Source organism: Sarcophilus harrisii, chromosome X (assembly GCF_902635505.1).
Source record: "Sarcophilus harrisii chromosome X, mSarHar1.11, whole genome shotgun sequence".
NCBI classification, from domain to species: Eukaryota; Metazoa; Chordata; class Mammalia; order Dasyuromorphia; family Dasyuridae; genus Sarcophilus; species Sarcophilus harrisii.
In genome coordinates, this window is record NC_045432.1 from 53,752,870 (window position 1) to 53,772,124 (window position 19,255).

The window sequence follows — 19,255 nt, forward strand, 5'->3', positions numbered from 1 at the left end:
CACACTTCCCGAGAGGTCTCTGGATTGCTGTAGGTAATAATTGATGCACGCTCTGTCTGTGTTACTCAAAAATGATAAACATCTGACCCCAGTTCCATGATTCCAGAGCAACAAGGAAGACCTTCCACACTTAGGACACAGTGAGTGTTGTCTAAACGTCCTCGAGCCTGCACAACTAGAGAATTTATCCTCCTCTTGTTTGGCTACCACTGCTCTCACCTCTGGCATCCCATCTCCTCTTGGGCTGCTGTTCTGCATCCTCGGAGTGTCTGAGAAGTGTTGACGTGAGTTTGCAGAGACCCGGGACAGTTACAGGTGGAACAGGCCTGGGTGTTCTTTAGGTATGTCACATAGCATGGGTTGTGAACCAGAACCTTCCTCTCTACCAGTCTATATGGGGCTTTTTTTTTTTTTTTAGAGGAGTCTTAAAATGCTTTATTGAGTTGTTTCAGCACCATTTTTAAAAATGAAATACCACACACCAATAAAATTTTCACAGATAATTTTGAAAGGGTGCCAAAAATGCTTTTGTATGACTTCCACATGATTTTCAAAGGATTACTACTATTATTTTAAAAAACCAAATAACATCAACTATTCTATGTTCATTTATCAAATTCTCTAAAGATCGGATCAAACTTCTCTTAGATATACCAACTTCAATTTTTGAAATAGTTTTATTTCTTGCTCTGTATCTCAAATTTGCCTTCAGGTCCATATGAATGTATTGAACAGAACTAAAGTATAAAATAGAGATGTTCAAGAGGATTAGCACCTCTAGTGGCAGAGTTTACCAAGCCCTTTTCAGGGCTACTCATCTACCTTTAGGGTCCACCTGAGGCACCAAAGTCTCACCTGTGACTACAGGAACCTGTAGTGTGTACAATGGCTACATCTGAGTGAACCATTTCAGCATTTCAGCAGAAGGGCTAAACTAGTTTTAAGGTCACTTATAGGACTCAGACCTGTCAGTGAGTTAGTGATATGTCTATTCTAAGCTTGCAAAGACTTTCCTCAGAGGAATGGGCAGATTAAAACAATATGTTCCAACAGCCATGAAAGCAGCTGAAGCAGGCACTGTGGAGTGATCAGAGCTCAGTCAGATGTTGAAGAATCCAAAATCATTTACTGCATTCTGGGCCATCACCAGTCATCCATGGGACTTCTGTACCCTCTTTAACCCCAGCTGTTCTTAGCATATGTGGGAAGTGCCCTTGGTGACCCCTTCTTCCTCTCACTTGAACCTTCTAGAGAACAACTAGTTGCTAGAGCTGGCCCTTGCTTAAAAGAAGGTATTTGCCAGGAGAGTTGATAAAGAGTATTTGCTGAGGAGTTAGGAGATTGACATTTTGGTCCTGTGTCTGCCACCAATGTTGTCACCTGGAGTACTCCACATCACACCTTCTTGATTATTTTCCTTACCATAACATCATGTGTTGCCATTGCAAGGATAAAGGCACTGAGGCAAAGATTTTGTCCCTTGCCCACAGCCCAGGATTCTCTTCTGTACCATGTCTTGCATTGGTTTATCCCTCTTGGGCCTGTTTCCTCATCTGTAAACTGGGAAGGTTAGATTACAATTCTACTATGGTTCCCTTATAGTTTACAGTTATCATCCAAAGGGATTTTAATCTTTTAAAACAGGTTTTTATAATTTAAAACCAATTTAAAGCAAATACTCAGGTTGGGGTTTTGGGGGTTTTTTTTGGTATCAATTTACTTTTATTGAATTTACTCACAACAGTTTGGAAATGCTACTAAAATTTGTAGAGGGATCCTGGTTTCCCAAACTCTCTTGACAGAACTCCTTTCCTTTCTTCTGGGAATCCCTGGTGAAATTTTCCACCTGAAGGGATGGTTTCTTCCAGAGAATTAAAATTCTATTTTAAAAGTAGGCTTTAATGTGGTTTTATCACTGGGAAAAATGGGGCTCTCTGGTCTTGCAGCGAGGGAGCCCAAGGCCAAACTTGATCTCACTCGTGGCTCTTTTCACTTTTCTTAGTGCCAACTACTCAGTAGGTTCTTGCCCTTTCCCACAAGGTGATGGTAGGTGTCCTCCTGACAGCTGGGCCTCAGGTGAGCTCCAGTCCCCTTCCCTCCTTCCCAAGATTCCATTGCTGCTGCCTGAGTGTTGGCTTGGCTCCTTCTGTCAGCATCTCTCCCCAGCACTGTGCCATCCAGGGGCTGCAGGTCCCCTAAGAGCCTGGGCTCTTCCTCCTGGGTTATAGACATGGACTTGTATTCTTCCCATTTCAGAGATGGGGAAACTGAATTGTGCAAAGGTTGTGATTTGACTGCAGGATCTTGATCGGTTAGTGGGAGGGCTAGGAATGGAACCCAGGCTCTCCTAACGGGCTGTTCTTTGTCCTGTGCCATGCTCTGTGTCCCTCTTTTCCTCCACTCTAACATCCACTTTTGCATGTCCTCTGAGCTGCTACACCTCACCCTTGCTGCCTGTGCATCTCATCCTGAAGCAGACTTCTGAGATTGTCCTGGGGGCAGCAGGAACCTGTTCTTTTAGGAGTTGGTGACATTTGAGGATCTGGCTGTGTATCTCTCAAAGGAGGAATGGGGGCTACCAGACCCTGCTCAGAGAAGGCTCTACAGGGACGTGATGCTGGAGAATTATGGGAATGTGGCCTCCTTGGGTAAGAACTCCCACCCACCGACCTACCCTCACCTTCCATCGCAGCCCTGCTGTTGGATGTTTAAAAAACAAACAAACAAACAAACAAAAAAAAACTCTTTCTTGATTTCCTCATTTGGTATACTATGGACATGAGAATGTTCCTTGAAATGCTATATAAACATGAATTGTGATGATAATAATACTCCTAAACATAGGATTTTATATCTGGCCAGGAACATAAGGAAACTTGTTTTAGGCTAGTGTAGTTGGTAATTGCCAACCTATGGACTTCTCTTGCTACATGTATTCTCCAGTTTCTTCCCCCTTCTTTTTAAAAGCCTTTGTACTAATAAAGGAAAAAATGTAACATAAGCAAACATTTCATAAGCAATTGTAAGCTAAATCTCAGATATACCTAATTGATTTCTTTTACCGAGTTTAACAGGGTCCTGCTATTTTGCTTGGTTGTTTGTATGCGGAATGCTGCCTGTAGTTCTGATGATCACATGAGGAGTAAGATATCAAGGAGCTGGTCCAAGGAAAGACAACTCAGATGGTCAAGGGGCAGGGCAGCTTCTGTTTGAGGACACCAGTGGGGTAACAAAATCATTGGCATTTTTTCCATCCTCATCCTCTATAGCTCTCTGTAGCATCTGACGCTGTTGCCTACCTTCTTCTTGAAATGAACTATTTGCTGGCACAGGATTCTCCTATTTCGCTGCTCATTCCTTTTTCCACCCCTGCATTTAGAAAGCGCTACAGATTGTGGTCTCAACTCTCCCTTATTCTCTGCTTTGGAGATCGCCTCTCCTCCCATTGCTACCCATATATATTTCTGCTTTCATTTCTGTCCTGTTTCCAGCTGCCATGTACACAATTTCCCCTGGGTATCCAGTTGTTATTCATCCTAATTCCACATGTTTAAAACCACCCACCATTTTTCTCCATCAGGCCATCTCTTTGACATCCCAGTTGTGTGTGTCTTTTTTCCATAGGTCCTCCTCCCACCTCCATCTAATCATTCACATTGATTCTTTCTTCACAAACGCTTGCCGCGGCTTCTTTCAAAGGATCGGATTTCCTGACTGACCTTCCTGCCTCTGGTTAATTTCCCATACCATCTTCTTTCTTCCTAGAAGCCATGTGCACCATGTCATTCTCATGCTCTAAAACCTTTCATGGCTCCCCACTATTTACAGGTTGCAGTCTAAACTCAGGATGAGGGCAGGGGCAAGGTGGCTTCCCAGGCTGACCTTTGTTTTACCTTATTGTTCATTCACCAATCCTGGGAGGAAGCCAAATAGTTCTACTTGCCATCCCCCCGCCCCAATCATAGGCCATGCTTTCCTGCCTCTGTTCCTTTGCTTGGCCATTCCCATCCTCAGGCCCACCTCTGAATGTCAGCCATCAAGATCAAATGCCAACTTTTCCATGAACCATTCCTCATGACCCCAGCCAGAAGTTATTTCTCCTTCTAAATTCCCAGAGCATCTTTTGCCTCTGTCAGTCCTCTGACTGTTTTGTATAGTGGTAATTTGTGCATCTATTTAAACTCTGATATTAGGATCATAAGTAGCTAAGATGCGGGGACTGTGTTGTTATGCTAGCATAATGCTTTGAAGATGGTAGGGATTCAGATGGTGTGGGATGAAATTGCACCATTTAAGTCTTCAACGACTTGAGGACCGGAGGAGATATTTGCAAGGTTTTGCATCCACAAGGAGCGCAGACATGGGGTGAGTACAGTCTCCTCTACCAGACCTAAAATTCATGGTAGGCGAGTCACCTTGGAAATAACGAAAAAGTGTTTCTTTACTTGCAGGTAGTGAAATCCCATTATAATGAGCCTGATTATAACAATGACAAAAATAACATGGGAATTGTTACTTCATTAAAAGCATGACTTCTTTGGTTTACCCTAAATCAAAGAATTTCAGATTTAAAGGAAGCCAGATTTTAAAATCTGTGCTCATATTTGTTTCTCTGTGATCTGTTGAGACTGACATGATGAATATCAAGAAGCTGCTTCTTCATCTTGATGGATCCTTTTCAGCGGCCTTCTCAGGACTTTTTGTGCTTTGGCCTTGAGGTCAATGAAGCAAGTCAGATTTATGTCCAGAGATCTTCAGGCCACAAACACAGAGCATTTCTGCTCTGTAGGATTTATTTCTCTGTTCTGTGAACAGATAGGAGTAGGCAGCTTTCCGAAGCTTGTCCTTCAACTGTGCCTTTCCTATCCTTGGGAGGCCCATGCTTCCCCAGGGTTCAAATACAGAGATGATCCAGTCTTTAGGCGTTTCCTATTATCCTACCAAGGGAAAGTTGAAAAACCTAGTCCTTCCATTCTACATCAAGACCTTCTTCAAATCTTCTACCCCAGCCCACATTGGATCCTTCTTTCTACTCAGGACATACATGTGAAGGAATGTGCCATTCAGAGAGATCCTGGCTTGCTCATGTATGTGTGTGTCTGTGTCTGTGTCCTGTGTCCTGTCTGTCTGTCTGTCTTTCTGTTTCTCTGCAAATATATCATCTGTGCAATTTTCCTTTCCTTCCACCATTATCTGAACACAGTGACTGATTTCAGAATTCTTTTCACTGAACTACTGTAGCTATGACCACCTTCTTTTCCCATAAGCAGGAGTTCCAGTTTCCAAACCTGTCTTGAAATCCCAGCTGGATCGAGCAGATCTGCCCTTGGTCCTACATCTGTCCCACACTGAGATTGAAAACCTTCTTGATGGTGAGTGAGGCAAAAGGAATCAGAAATACGGGATCCAAAGACAGTGACAGCTAGATGGGAACAGGCTTTGTTTCTATATTGGATGGGAAGATTCTTCAGTGTAAGAAGAAGGGACTATGGGAACTGGCATGAACAAGAAGTTCCCCTTTTCCCTCTTCTTACGCTGGTTGTTTTCTTTAGTCCAGCCAGTTGGTTCTCCTTCCTGCCTGCCCTTGCTGTGGCCCCTGTCTTTTTACCTTTATCCACTATTATTCCCACATTACACTAAGTTCATGACTGGAGAAGCAGCATGGCACAGTGGATGGGGTGCAGTAAGAGGCAGAAAGGTTGGGATCCAAATTCTGCCTCAGAAACTTCATAGCAATCTGAACCTCCTTGAGTCTAATTTTCTTATCTGTAAAGTGGGAGTAAAACTAACACCTCCTTCCTGAGGGTTGTTTGTTTGAGACTCAATTGAGAACCCATGTGAAGTGATAAGGCCTGGACCTGGGCTTTCATTAGTGTAGAGAGCTTGTGGTGAGGAATAGGAATGGCGTAGAGTATTGAAGTTGTTACTTGCCCAGTCATAATACCAGTATGTCCCAAAGGTAGAACTTGAACTCTGATCTTCGTAGAGCTGGAAGATGAGCAATATCAAGTACTTTCATTTTTCATTTTACAGAATAAGAAACTGAGGCCCAGAGAAGTTAAATAGGGCATCTGGATAGAGCACTGGGCCTGGAGTCAGAAAGTTCTGGATTCAATTCTAGCCTGAGACACTTATTAGCTGTTTGAGCTTGGAAAGTGGGGCTAATATTAAATAGCACCGAACTCTTCCAGAGTTTTTGTGAGGATCAAATTCCTGGCACTAAAGGAGGCACTCATAAATGTGTATTCCCTTCCTCATATGTAACCTCACTCAGGTTGCCCGCTACACGCAGGCAGCAGTGGCAGAGCCAAAACTCTTAACTACCCAAGACCTCTGATTTCAAATCCAGTCCTCTTTCCAGTCTATCCTTCCATGCCATAGAAATGGGCTTGTGGATAAGTGAGTTAGATTCCACTGTGAAACCTGTGCTTGGAGAGGCTTAGGGGAAGAGCCTAAGCTTAGCCCAGTTCTGAAACTGTTAATGGATACTTTCAGAAGGAAGTGAAGCTATTCTCTCTCAGCTGCTGATCCCTTTGGAAAGGGCTCCAGTGGAAGATGCAAAAGGAAGTCTCAGAGAACCCAATTTCATTGCGGGGCACGTGTTGCAAAATGACTAGTTTTGCAATTGGATTAGCAGAGAGGGATGCTCCATTAGTGAGAAGAAGAATATGTTTCCTGGCATGGGACTGAAGATCAGGGTTGGGTTAATGCCTTAAAATTTGTTGTAGGCCTGTGAATGTTGATTTTCTCCATTATTAATTAGGTGGCTTATGGGATATTTATAAATTTTCTTGGAAAACAGCAACACTAGGGTTCGGGCATTATTTGGGAATTTCGTTCTCTTCCAAAGCATTAGACAGAACATGGTAAGAATTGAAACCGACTTGAGTTTGCACTGGCCTGGGAGTCAGTTATATCTTTGAATTTCAATGAGCAGCTAGCTAGGTGACACAGAGGGCAATATGCTGGGTCTCGAATCAGGGAGACATGAGTTCAAATGTGGTCTCAGATACAAGCTGTGTGACCTTAGGCAAGATGCTGAACCTCTTTCAACCTCAGTTTTTTCAGCTGGAGAATAGGGATAATAAGATCACCAGCCCACCCCACCCTCTGGCCACCCAGGGTTGTAGTGAGGAACAGATGAGATAAACATGTTTGGCCCTGATACCTCCTAGCTGTATGATCCTGGAAAAGTCATATGCTTCACTTTCCTCACCTCCCAAATAAGTAGGTTGGACTTGTAGCCTCTGGGGTCTTGAACACTGCCTACCATGACACTGGATTGTTGCTACATACAAAAAGCATGATGACCACGTCCACAGGCCTTCTCTCTCTTCAGTAGTTGATGTGTCTGCCACCCCTTTATTCTAAATGGAAATTGTCTCCTCTCTTAGTTTCCTAGGGAACTTGTGGTTCTCTGAACTTTTTTATTTGTCTGTCTCCTTCCACTGTCTCCTTCTGCCCTCCCCAAATCTTTCACAAGCTGTTCCCTGGCTTTCCTGCCAACCCTCTCTTTTCAACATTGTCTTCTTTGGCACTCATTCATTCTTTCCCTTCATTTTGGGGTTTTTGCATACTACTTTCAGACCTCATTTGGTCATGGTGGACTCCAATTGGCTCCAAGGGAGTGTACATAGCAATTGGCCCTTCTCAGATCGATTTTTCTTTTTTTGACCTGGTAAAAGAAGAAATTTTCTGCCTCCTTTCTTACCTAGCCTTAATTAGTGAATGGGCACAGGCCTACAGTCAAACTGAAACCTGTTGAAGACCTTAGCTTAAAAAGGGCCAGGTTTCCCCCTGCAACTGGAGCCATATCAAGCAATCCTAATCTATATTTGGCCACTGGACCCAGATAGCTCTTGAGGGGAAAGGGAGGCTGGTGCCCTCACCCAGTCCTCCCTCACTTCAACCCAATTCACTTGCACATCATGTCATCACCTACCTCCATGATGTCATGCTCCTCTTTAAAAAGGAAGGACAAATATCTTTGAGTCGCAGTAGCTGCCCCACTGGGGACCCAACTAGCCAGTTGCATTTGGGCAATGCAGTTTGCTCCTCCTTCTCTCCCTCCCTCTCCCCCTTCCTTCCTCCCTCCTTCCCCGCTTCTTCCTTCTTTTCTTCCTTCCTTCTCTCTCCTTCCCCCCTCCCTCTCTCCCTCCTTCCTTCCTTGTCTCCTTTCCCCTTCCTTTCCTCCCTCCTTCCTCCCTTCCCCTTTTTCTTCCCTCCTTCCCTTCTCTTGCTTTTTCTTTCTTTACTTCCTTTCTTTCCCTCCTTCCTTCTTTTCTTCCTCTTTCCCCCTTCCTTCTCTCCTTCCTTCCTTGTCTCTCTCACTGTTCCTTTCCTCCCTCCTTCCTTCCCATCTTTTCTCCTTTCTTCCTTTTTTCTCTTTCTTTTGTCTTCCTTCCCTTCTCTTGCTTGCTCTTTTTATTTACTTCCTTCCTTCCTCCTTTCCCTGTCTCTCTTCCCCTTCCTTCCCTCCCTTCTTCCTTTCCTTCTTTTCTCCTTCCTTCCCTTTCTCTTTCCTTCTCTCTTTCCTTCCTTTCTTTCTCTTCTTTCCTTCCTTTCTCTTCCTCCTTCCCTCCCTTCCTTCCTTCTTTCTTTCCACCATTTCTTCTCCTTTCCATTTCCCTCCCTTCTTCCTTCCTTCCCTTCTTCCTTTCCTCATTCCCTCATTTCTTCTCTCTCACTCTTTTCCCTCCCTTCTTCCTTCCCTCCTTTCTTCTTTCTTTCCTTCCTTCCTTTCTTCCATTTCTCTTTGTCTTTTCTCTTTCTTTTTCTTTCTTCTATTCCTCACTCTTTTTCCTTCCTTCCCTCCTTCCTTCCATCCCTTCCCTCCTTTCTTCCTTTTTTCCCCTCTTTCTTTTGTATTTCTTCCTTTCTCTTTCTTTTTTCCTTTACTTCCCTTCCATCCATCTTTCCTTCTTTTCCTGTCTCCCTCCCCCTTCCTTCCCTCCTTCTTTCCTTTCCCCCTTTTCTCCTTCCATCCTCCCTTCCTTCCCCTGTTTCTTCCCTCCTTCCTTCCTTCCTTTTTCCTCTCTTGCTTTTGTCTTTCTTCCTTCCTTTCTCTTGCTTTCTTTTTCTTCCTTCCCTCCCTCCTTTCTTCTTTCCCTCCTTCCTTTCTTCCTTCCTTCTCTCCTTTCCTCCTTCCTTCCTTCCTTCCTTCCTTCCTTCCTTCCTTCCTTCCTTCCTTCCTTCCTTCCTTCTTTCCTTCCTTCCTGCTTTCCTCTTTTCCCTGTCTCTTTCCCCCTTCCTTCCTTCCCTCCTTCTGTCCCCTACCTCCCTTTTCTCTTCCTTTGTCCAAATAGGGAATCATAGCCTTATCTGCAGGTGCTCTCCCCAAAGAAATATAAGAGGCCATTCTCTGCCTCTTTTACTTGGTCAGAAAAATAAATAACATAAATCTGAGAAGGAAGACTTTCAGGGTTTCTGGCCAAAACAGAAACAATGGCTATTTACACTCACTGAACATCAGGACTCAAACAATGACCAATTGCAGCTTGGGCTGGGACCTCCTGTTACCCAATCAGTGAGTGCATCGTTTTGGTTTAAAGCATGGTCCTTAAAAGAAATGTAGCCCATAAACCCCAAGATATCTTGCAAGGTTTCCGGGATCAAAATTTATATTTCTTTGTAACCTTTTTGGTTACATCTCCATATCTCTCTGCCCATTTCTCTGTTTCTATTGTCACCATCCTACCATAGGTTTTGATTCCCAGCCATCTGGATTTTTTGCAGTAGCCTTCCATTAGCTTCCCTTTCCAATCTGTCCCTCATCCTGTTGTCAGAAGAATTCTTATGTATTGCTCCCCTGCCTAAAGATTTTCACTGGTTCTCCATATCTAACAAAAGTTTCAGCTCGGGGCAGCTAGGTGATGCAGTGGATAGAGCACCAGCTCTGAAGTCAGGAGGACCTGAGTTCAAATTTGGTTTCAGACACTTAATGCTTCCTAGCTGTGTGACCCTGGGCAAGTCACTTAACCCCAAATGCCTCAGCAAAAAAAGAAAAAGAAAACAAAGTTTCAGCTCCTTGACTGACTTCCATGCTTACTCTTTAAAGCCAAACCAAACGCCACCTCCCTCAGTAAACATTTTCTGATCTCTTGTATAAGAAACGCTTTTATGTCCCTCGAACTTTGTAATGCATTTCTCTTCATGCACTTTCAGTAAATTATTTATATTATAAATATCTACATGTCCCATTCCCTGGCTGTACTGAAGATTCCAAGAAGGCAGGGATTATCTCTTATTCAAATTTTCTATCCCAGAACCTCACACAATACCATACATATTAAAGCTGCTTAATAAATATTTGTTGAATCAAATCAGTTCTCTATCCTGTTTTTGAGATTGTAGTAGGCTATAGAGCCCTTGACTCTCATCAAGACTGTATGATCCTGGGCAAGCCACTTGCTTTTTCTGTGCTCGTTCTTCAGTTGGAGTTTTAAGTTTTAAATTTCTAAACTTTAAAGTTCCATATTTTTCTGAGATACTGTAGTATCTCAGTAGTAGTATCTACTGTAGTAGATAAGTTGTAAGCCAAGCCACTCTGATCATAGAATCAGAATTAGAATTAGAAGAGATGGGGTCTGAGACCTCATCGGAGCCAGCTGTCTCATTTTGCCCATGAGGAAACCAAAGGGCAGAGAGATTCAGTGACTTGTCCAGAATTACACAGGTGGCAAAGAAGAATTTGAATCCAGGTCTATCAAGTACAGATGAAGTACCCTTTCCATTGTGCCATGCTGTAGCTTGGAGGGGGCTGACTCAGGTATCCTTCTAGTTACTCTTAGCATGCCTTAATATTACTCAGACTTTAACGGAATCCATTCAATTTTTGTTTTGGCAGAGAAATTAGACACATTCATTATGTCTTCCAAACGCCCATCTGACGGTAGTGGCGCTTCAGAGAAGAAAATCCAGCGCAAATCTATCTCTTTGGAAAGGAAAATCGAGATAATCAAGAGAGTAGAAGCTGGAGAGACGAAGAGTGAGGTGGCCCGTTCATTTGGCCTGGCACAGTCAACCTTAAAATCCATTTTAAACCAAGCTGACAGAGTGAAGGCCTCCGTGCACAATTCTAGTAACCTCACTGCTGCCAAGGTGACCCGAATCCGAAGTAGTGTCATGGAGAAAATGGAGAACATGTTAAGTGTTTGGGTGGATAACATGATACAGCATAACATGCCGCTGAGCCAGGCATTGATCATGCAGAAGGCTCTGAGTTTATTTGATCATTTGAAAGCACAGGCAGGTGAAGAATCCAGTAAAACATTTGTGGCTTCCCGTGGATGGTTTGAGAAGTTCAAAAAACGAAATAAAATTAGTAACATTCGCATCTTGGGGGAAAGTGCCAGTGCTGACATTAAGGCAGCAGCAGAATTTCCCGCAGCACTCAAGGCTGTGATCGAGAGAGGAAAATATTCTCCAAATTTGGTTTTTAATGTGAGTGAAACAGCACTGTTCTGGAAACGCTTGCCTTCCAGAGCTCTCTCTGAAGAAGAGAAGGATGCTGCTGACTTGAAAGCTGTTAAAGACCGTCTGACTGTCGTGCTAGGTAGTAACGCCTCAGGAAACATTAAACTGAAGCCTCTAGTCGTCTACCATTCTGAGACTCCTAAACATATGAGAGGTTTTTCTAAACTTACTCTGCCTGTTATCTGGAAGTCCAACAAAAAGGCCTGGGTGACAACAGACATGGTTAATGATTGGATTGTTAATCATTTTTGTCCTGTGGTTCAGTGTTATTGCACAGAATATGGTTTTAAACCCAAAGCACTGTTAATCTTAGATAGTTCCATGGGCAACCTGTCAAATTTTGACTCGCTTCAGACATGTATTCCCCTTGAGGTCTTGTTTTTTCCCCCAAACACAGCCTCACTTCTGCAACCCCTGGACCAGGGTGTTTTTGCAGTGTTTAAAGCTTATTATCTGAGGTGCATGTTTAGTCAGATACTTGAGGTTAACAGAAATAATAAGCAGTTTTCAGTCAGGGAAATTTGGAAGGATTATAACATCATGAAGGCAATCGACAATGTCAAAATATCCTGGGCAGAGGTGAATAGCCATTACTTGAGTAGTGTTTGGCGCAAAGTGTGGCCTGATTTAGAGAATGATTTCTTTGAGGTAGAGTCTGAGATTTTGGCTATTGCTACAGAGGTCGAGCACTTGGCAAAGCTACTAGGCTTTGAGGAGGTCACCCTCGATGATGTACAAGAGCTGTTGGATAACTCAGGAGACACATCCAACGAAGATCCCCAGGGCTTTCCAGAGGAAAAAGTCGAGAGCAAGGATGATGAGAAGGAGCCTGCCCCAGAACGAATATTAACAACGAAGGTTCTGTCTGATTGCTTGGCTGAAATTTCACATGCATTAGAGGTTTTGTCAGAGAACGATCCTGACTGTGAACGAAGCTGTTCAGTGAAGCGGACAGTTTTACAGGCTATGGACTGCTACTCAGAAATGCTCCAGGACAGAAAGAAGGCATGTCCAGCTAATTTGGAAGTTTTCTTAGAGAAACCTAACCCTCAGCCACAAGAGTCACAGTCAGGTTCATCTGCCAACCTGTGCAACTCATGAGCCCTCAGCTCATCCTCCTGACAGTGCAGGGAAACAAGGCTAGAGTAAAAGCTGCTTTTTGAGTGTGTGTGTGTGTGTGTGTGGTGAGTTATACATTTTAAAAGTCTACATGAATTTGAAAACATTGTTAATGTGCTTTTGTACAGCACATATGGCGATTTTAGAATTAAGTGATCTTGACATATCATAATTCCCCCCTTGTGACAACCTAAAACACAAGCTTAATCCTCTGGGATATACTCCTATGTGGAGAGCTGTACAAACTGAAATTTTTCCCTGGCCTTCTAGGTTGAAGTTCTTGCTCCTAGATGATGCTGATTGGTTACTGAAACCTGGAATTCAGGGTTTTTTTTCCAAAATGGACAGTGATCTTTGAAGCTGAAATTAATCCACTTGGGAAAAATAAATCACTACTATTTTTCTAGCTATATGTAAAGACTATGAGAAAAAAGATACCACTTTAAGAGGGGCTAAGGTGAGGAACACTGGGCCTGTGAGCGTATTGGTATAGGTAACTCCAAGGGGAAGGAACCCCTGTGCCAATGTCAAGTGACTTGCCCAAGTTCACAGAGCCAATATGTGCCAAAGGTAAAGATTTGAACCCAGAGCTGCTTTAAGCCTAGTTTTCTGTGCACTGGTACCATTTGCAGCAAGATATCCATGTGCATCTTAATATCACAGGTACTTGAATAAACCACCTAGATTTCTCCTTCTTTTATTTGCTTTAACAAAAATTTTGAATATCCTAGCCTCTGAGAAATCCACTAACTTTCAAGTACCTCTTTAGGGTTCTGAGCCAAGTACCTCATTTATTCATTGACTGAATACATTGATTGCTTCTTCTATATCTCTTGCAGTTTTTAAGCTTCCTGAATCATCTGTGGAAAGACATTTTGGGAGCAAAATTGTCTATTGTCCTTTCCCAGGTCATACCTATTGAGAATTGAAATGGTGGCTCAGCTACCCTAGATCTCATGAATTGGGAATTCCCTGACTTAGAGGAAAATTGGTAAAAGAGCAAAGTGTGGGATACCTTGGGTTCCTGCTATGTCTTGTATTTCTGTTCTTAACTCTCCATCCAGTGTGCAGGAGTTCAGGACTGCCTTAATGATTTTTTTCACATAGAAAAAATGATTTATCAAACCCCTTTGCTGAGAAAAAACATTTCTTCCTGGCTGCCCCTGCTAGCCACTCTTCAAATTGCTAAGTAACAGCATTCACCATTGCTTCGAATGATTCTGTCTCTAGCAATGGTGTTTTACTCTCTTTAACAAAGTGTTTTAAAAACCTGTTTGTTAATCAGCATTATGTGGTATCAGATGTGGATCTGAGGCCAGGTTCCACCACTTGTTATGGGTTGCCACTGCTATGTTATTTAGCCTTTTCAGTCTTTAGTGTCTTGACTGTTAAAATGGGAATGTTACTTATCTAACCTACCTCACACTTTGAAAATGAAAATGTAGAAATGTGAGCTGCTATCATTACTGTACCTTAAAAGTTTAAATCCAATAAATCAATAAATGAGCATTTGTTAAATACTTACTTTGTGCCGAGTACTGCTTGATGTCATCGTCTTGTGTCTTTCTCTCTTACTCCTGATTTTTCTGGCCTGCTTCTGCTTTTCAGAATTCTCCATGGTGTGGAATGATGTGAATAGATTCAGAATCTAAGGCTTAGATTGCAAATCTTACCAGCTATTTGACCATTCAACTTAACTGAACCTTGATTTGCCCATTTGTAAAATGAGGCTAATGCCTGCAAAATTTATCTCATGATATTCTCATGAGCAAATCTCTTTGCAAATGGGAGAAGTCTACACAAATTGTCCAGTTATCTGTCACACTGAAGGCTTGTTACAGAGTTGATCTGTATTTCTGGGCAAGGATATTTAGTGAAAGGGCAAATCCAATTCTTGTGTGATGTCTGAAAGCAGCCCTGGGTCCAGTGGAGGCACCTTAGTGATAGTCTTGGGGGAATGGTGGTGGTGGAGAGCATTCACTGCATCATAGTCATAAGCTGTATAATACTGACTATGCAAGAAGCAGGAAAGCTAGATGTATCACCAGATGCAACGTGGATCTGTTGTGATATTTTGCCTGATTGTAAGTGCTACAGCAAATGAAGTGCCTCATGATTTGAACAGAACCTTGCCTTTCTAAACTACCAAAAAAATTGAGTTTGGTTAGAAAATTCAGCCTTGGCAAAGTGCTCTGTGGGAAATACAGCTGTGTAGCCATCGGTCTGTCTTCTCAAGAAGGATGCAAGTGACAATACCAGTGGACTACTATTTCAAGAATCTGTCTCAAGGTTAGTATTAATCCTGTTTCTTTTATGATTTTTTTTTCTTAAAAATTGTATGGCTTATCAGCTTCTTGCTTTCTTAATATGGGAGTGTGGTGGGGAGGGATGAGGGGAAAGAATCTAGACCCCAAAGTTTTAAAAATGAAAGTTAAAAAAAATTTTTACATACAATAGGGGGAAAATATTAAGTTAAGAAAAAAATAGAGGACAAAACTGGTAGTAGAGTTTCTATTATACTCTGAAAATGGATGTGATAGAGGGGAATGTGGCTATGCCTAATTTTTTAAAACCCTAGAAAACAAGATTTAGGACAATATTAGTAAATTTCAGGTGGCAGGCTTCATGAACAAATTCTGTTTCCCAAGTTAATCATATGAGGGGTTTGAGAAGGCAACCAGAGAGATAGAAAGCTCCTTTGTACTTAGTGGACTACAGCAGAGGGCTAGGAATACTGCCAAAGATTTTGAAATGTCATATAGACCTAAACAAAAAATACAATTGTGTTGATAACCTATTTTCTGTTATGGTGGCATTTTGTGGGAGAGTTACACTTAGGAAATGGTCAAAAGCAAGGCAGTCACAGAAGTCTAAACCATTATGAATAAATCTGTCTTTGCCATTATATGCCCAGATTGTGATGGTATTCTGATGCTGAATGCCTAAGTTCTTAATAAATGGGATGTTAGAGATGACATATGTGGGGCCCCCTTGCTTCCTTCTGCTACCTGAGATCCTAGGGATATTAAATGTCACTTAGGATTTCTTCTGTCCAATTGTGCCAACTTTGATCTGTGGTTTCCTCCTGTGATTTTTTTTTTTTCCCAAGGCGGAGTTCAGATTGTCTGCCCTTTTCCTGATTGGTGATAGGCAGTATCCCAGTTCTACTCCACCTATAACTAATCCTTTTGAAAAATTACTTTTAATAAAAACTTCTATTGGTGGTTTTGACTCTTACCAAGAATGATCACAGCAATAATTGCTATGAAGTTTTAGTTATTTGGTTGATAAAAGCACAGGGACCCTAGACATTTGCAGAACATAGATTCCATGAGTTTGGAAATATGGGACTCGTCAAGTACCTAAAATAAAGGAGAGGGAAGAATTTGTTGGAAGCTACATAAGAAGAGAAATCTGGCTTATCTTGGAGTTCGGGCACCTAGGTGGTGCAGTGGTTAGAGTGCCAGGTCTGGAGTCAGGAAAACCCGAGTTGAAATCCAGCCTCAGTGATTTACTAGATGTGTGACTTAGGTCACTCAACCTTGTCTGTTTCAATTCCTAATCTGTAAAATGAGCTGGAGAAGGACATGACTAATCACTCTGGTATCTTTGCCAAGAAAATCCCCAAATGAGGTCACAAAGAGTTGGACATGACTGAAAAACAACAAACTTTCTGATATATGTTCTTTCTCTTTTTCATCTCCCTAATTCCTGTTCACTTCATAGTGAACCCTTCATAGCTAAGTCATAAATAGGCTTACTTGAACCAGGGAACATTTTTGTCCCTGATCTCAAAGAATGAGTTGGAAGGGATCTTGAAGGTACAATGGAAAGGTGAGACATTTTGGAGCCAAAATTGATTTGTTGTTCCTAGTGTTTCCAAATTGGGAATGAGAAATCGGAATTCTTGAAAATTCCTAAAATCACAAGTCATTCTGTATTTTTCATAATATTTTATTTACAATATTTTAAATCAGTGACCAAGACAATAAACAGTAAATTATTTTTCTGTAATGATTTTAATAAAAAATTCAGAGGTTTTCTATTTAAAAAGTAACAAATACATAAATTTTATTAAGAATCAATATATTGTGCCAATGACTTAAACCATATCTGGCAATGAAATGGCTGATTTTATTTTTCTTAAAACTACTTTCAAGATTCTTCATACTCTACTTATCATTATGAATATAAATGGCAAGTTTAATAGTATTTAAAAAGAACTGTAGCCTGTAGTGAATTTTCTAACATTGGAAAACACTATTGAATAATTTATCATTCAGATCTAGCAAGGTTAATAGCTCTACAAACAGTCATTGCCAATTAAAGGCTTATTTTTCTTCCAAAACTTATTTCTTATAATACCACCTGTAAGATTTGTACAAAGTATACTATGTGTGTAAACTCATTATATACATTTTATTTGGAAGAATGACTCATATAATAGAGCCATGAACATGCACCAGTAACGCAAATTGCAAGCAAGACTGAATAGACCATGACTGTTTCTCTCCAATGTGCTCCCTTCCTGGTTTATGGAAATGTTGACTTTAATCTATGACAGCACATCAGCATTTCCTGCTAATGTTTTTGACTTGTATTCCTTTGAATTAGTAACGTCTCTATGTTGATTAATCTGTCATTCTCAAAGGAGAATCACAATACTTTCCCCTAATTTCTTACCTGATTTTTCTCAGGAATTGAAAGTTAGAAAAATAAAATTCCCGAGAAATTCTGGGAAGGAATTTTCACACTAGTTACTTGTTGCTAAATTTGGCAAGCCTTGACATCCATCAGTGTCATGACAAGTCCAACCAAAAATCAGGTCACTGGGAAGTATTGTGCGTGGCATCACTATGGTTCAGTAGTAGAACAGAGTTGTTAACACTCAATTACCCTTCCTCATCTTACAAAATTATATTTCAGGGGCAGCTAGATGGTGCAGGGTATAGAGTACCAGCCCTGAAGTCAGGAGGACCTGAGTTCAAATCTGGCCTCAGACGCACTTAATACTTACTGGTTGTGTGACCCTGGGCAAGTCACTTAACCCCAAAATGCCTCAAGGGGAAAAAAAATTACATTTCACATTGCAGATCCTGTCTTAGTTGAGTTCTGTCTGTTCCACTGTTGTACCGGCCCTTTTGGTCATCTGGTCTCATGACCCCATACTCAAACTACCGCCTCCTAACTCCCTCAATTCTGCAACAAATTAGTTCCCCAACTCAGTCTGCACTCTTGTTCTCTTAACACCACCACCACCACCACCCTCCACCATATCCTTGAATTTTTCAATCAGCATCTTTTATACCTCCTCACTACCTTTCCTCTGAGGACACATCTTTTGTAATCTGGTCAGAAGCAGGAGGAGCTCCAGAGGCAATCTAATCAAACCTGTAACTGGAGGAGGCTCCCTTCTACAACATTTTTTTTTACTTAATATTTCATTTTTTCCAATTATATGTAAAGAGTTTTCAACATTCATTTCTGTAAGATTCTGTGTTCCAATTTTTTCTCCCTTTCTCCTTTATCTCCCCCTTCCCAAGACAGTAAGCAATCTGATATAAGTTATACATGTACAATCATTTTAAATGTATTTCCCTATTAGTCATGATACAACATTCTTGACAAACGATTGGTTATCCAGCCTTTGCTCAAAAGCTTTATTGTGGTCTCACCTTCCTTTCCCAACAACTCAGAACCAGAAGGAAGTATGGACAGTCTTTGTTCCCCAGTACTGTACCACTGTCCCCAGATGGCCACTTCTAAGAGCTGTCAGTTTGTGTCAGTTCATGGTGTTCTCTAACCCATGCCCTACTATTATTCTTGGGGTCTTCAATATTCATGTTTCTAGTTTGATCACATATGTCCCCAAATTCATCTTCAATGACCTCCACCCCACACGGTATATCACACTTTAGCTCTCATATCTCAGAACTGAATCACTTCCCAAGATCCAAAACTTTCCAATTCTACTCTGCAACCACCACCTTACCATTAAACCTCTCCCAATTCTCTTTCACATCCATCCATCAATCTGTGCTTCCTTACTATTGTGTTTTCTTCCCCTGATCCATCTTTATTCTACCAGGCTATCTTCCCAAATTTGAATTCACTTGCTCACACTCTCAGCCCTGACCCTCAGAATCTTTGACTTGAATATTTCTGTAGCTATTAGCTTAAGCTTCCTTCCACACTCCACCCCACCCCTCTCAGCCTCTGGGCCTGCTTAAGTCAAAATATGCTTTTGCTATGTTCTTGTTCTTGGACTGCTGGGAGTTTGGAGAAATTCACAAAATCCAGTTTTTCACTCATTAGAGATAGATGGTATGTAACTCATTGTAGCTCAATTAATCCTACTTCATCCTTGTGTACTTCCTTTCTCATTTCTCATAGTGACTGTTTCAGATCTTTTCTTACCTCCCCCACTTCCATACACTTCATTCTACTTTAATGCATCTAATTTTACCTCTTTTCGTTTTTCTCTTCCATTTTCCATAATGCCTTAGGGAAGGGGTCCTCAAACTTTTAAAATAGGGGGCCAGTTCACTGTCCCTCAGACGGTTGGAGGGCCGGACTATAGTAAAAACAAAAACTATTAACAAATTCTTATGCACGCTGCATATATCTTATTTTGAAGTGAAGAAACAAAACGAGGACAAAT

General features: G+C 41.6%; 1 protein-coding gene across 1 annotated transcript; it reads left to right on the top strand.

Moving 5' to 3' along the window:
• Window positions 1-290: 290 nt before the first annotated feature.
• LOC100916244 (tigger transposable element-derived protein 1) lies at window positions 291-14,115 on the top strand. Its single transcript, XM_031945189.1, has 4 exons — window positions 291-341; window positions 2,003-2,076; window positions 5,271-5,372; window positions 10,847-14,115. The coding sequence occupies exon 4, from the start codon at window positions 10,867-10,869 to the stop codon at window positions 12,574-12,576; it is 1,710 nt and encodes a 569-aa protein (XP_031801049.1). The 5' UTR covers window positions 291-341; window positions 2,003-2,076; window positions 5,271-5,372; window positions 10,847-10,866; the 3' UTR covers window positions 12,577-14,115.
• The last annotated feature ends 5,140 nt before the right edge of the window (window positions 14,116-19,255 follow it).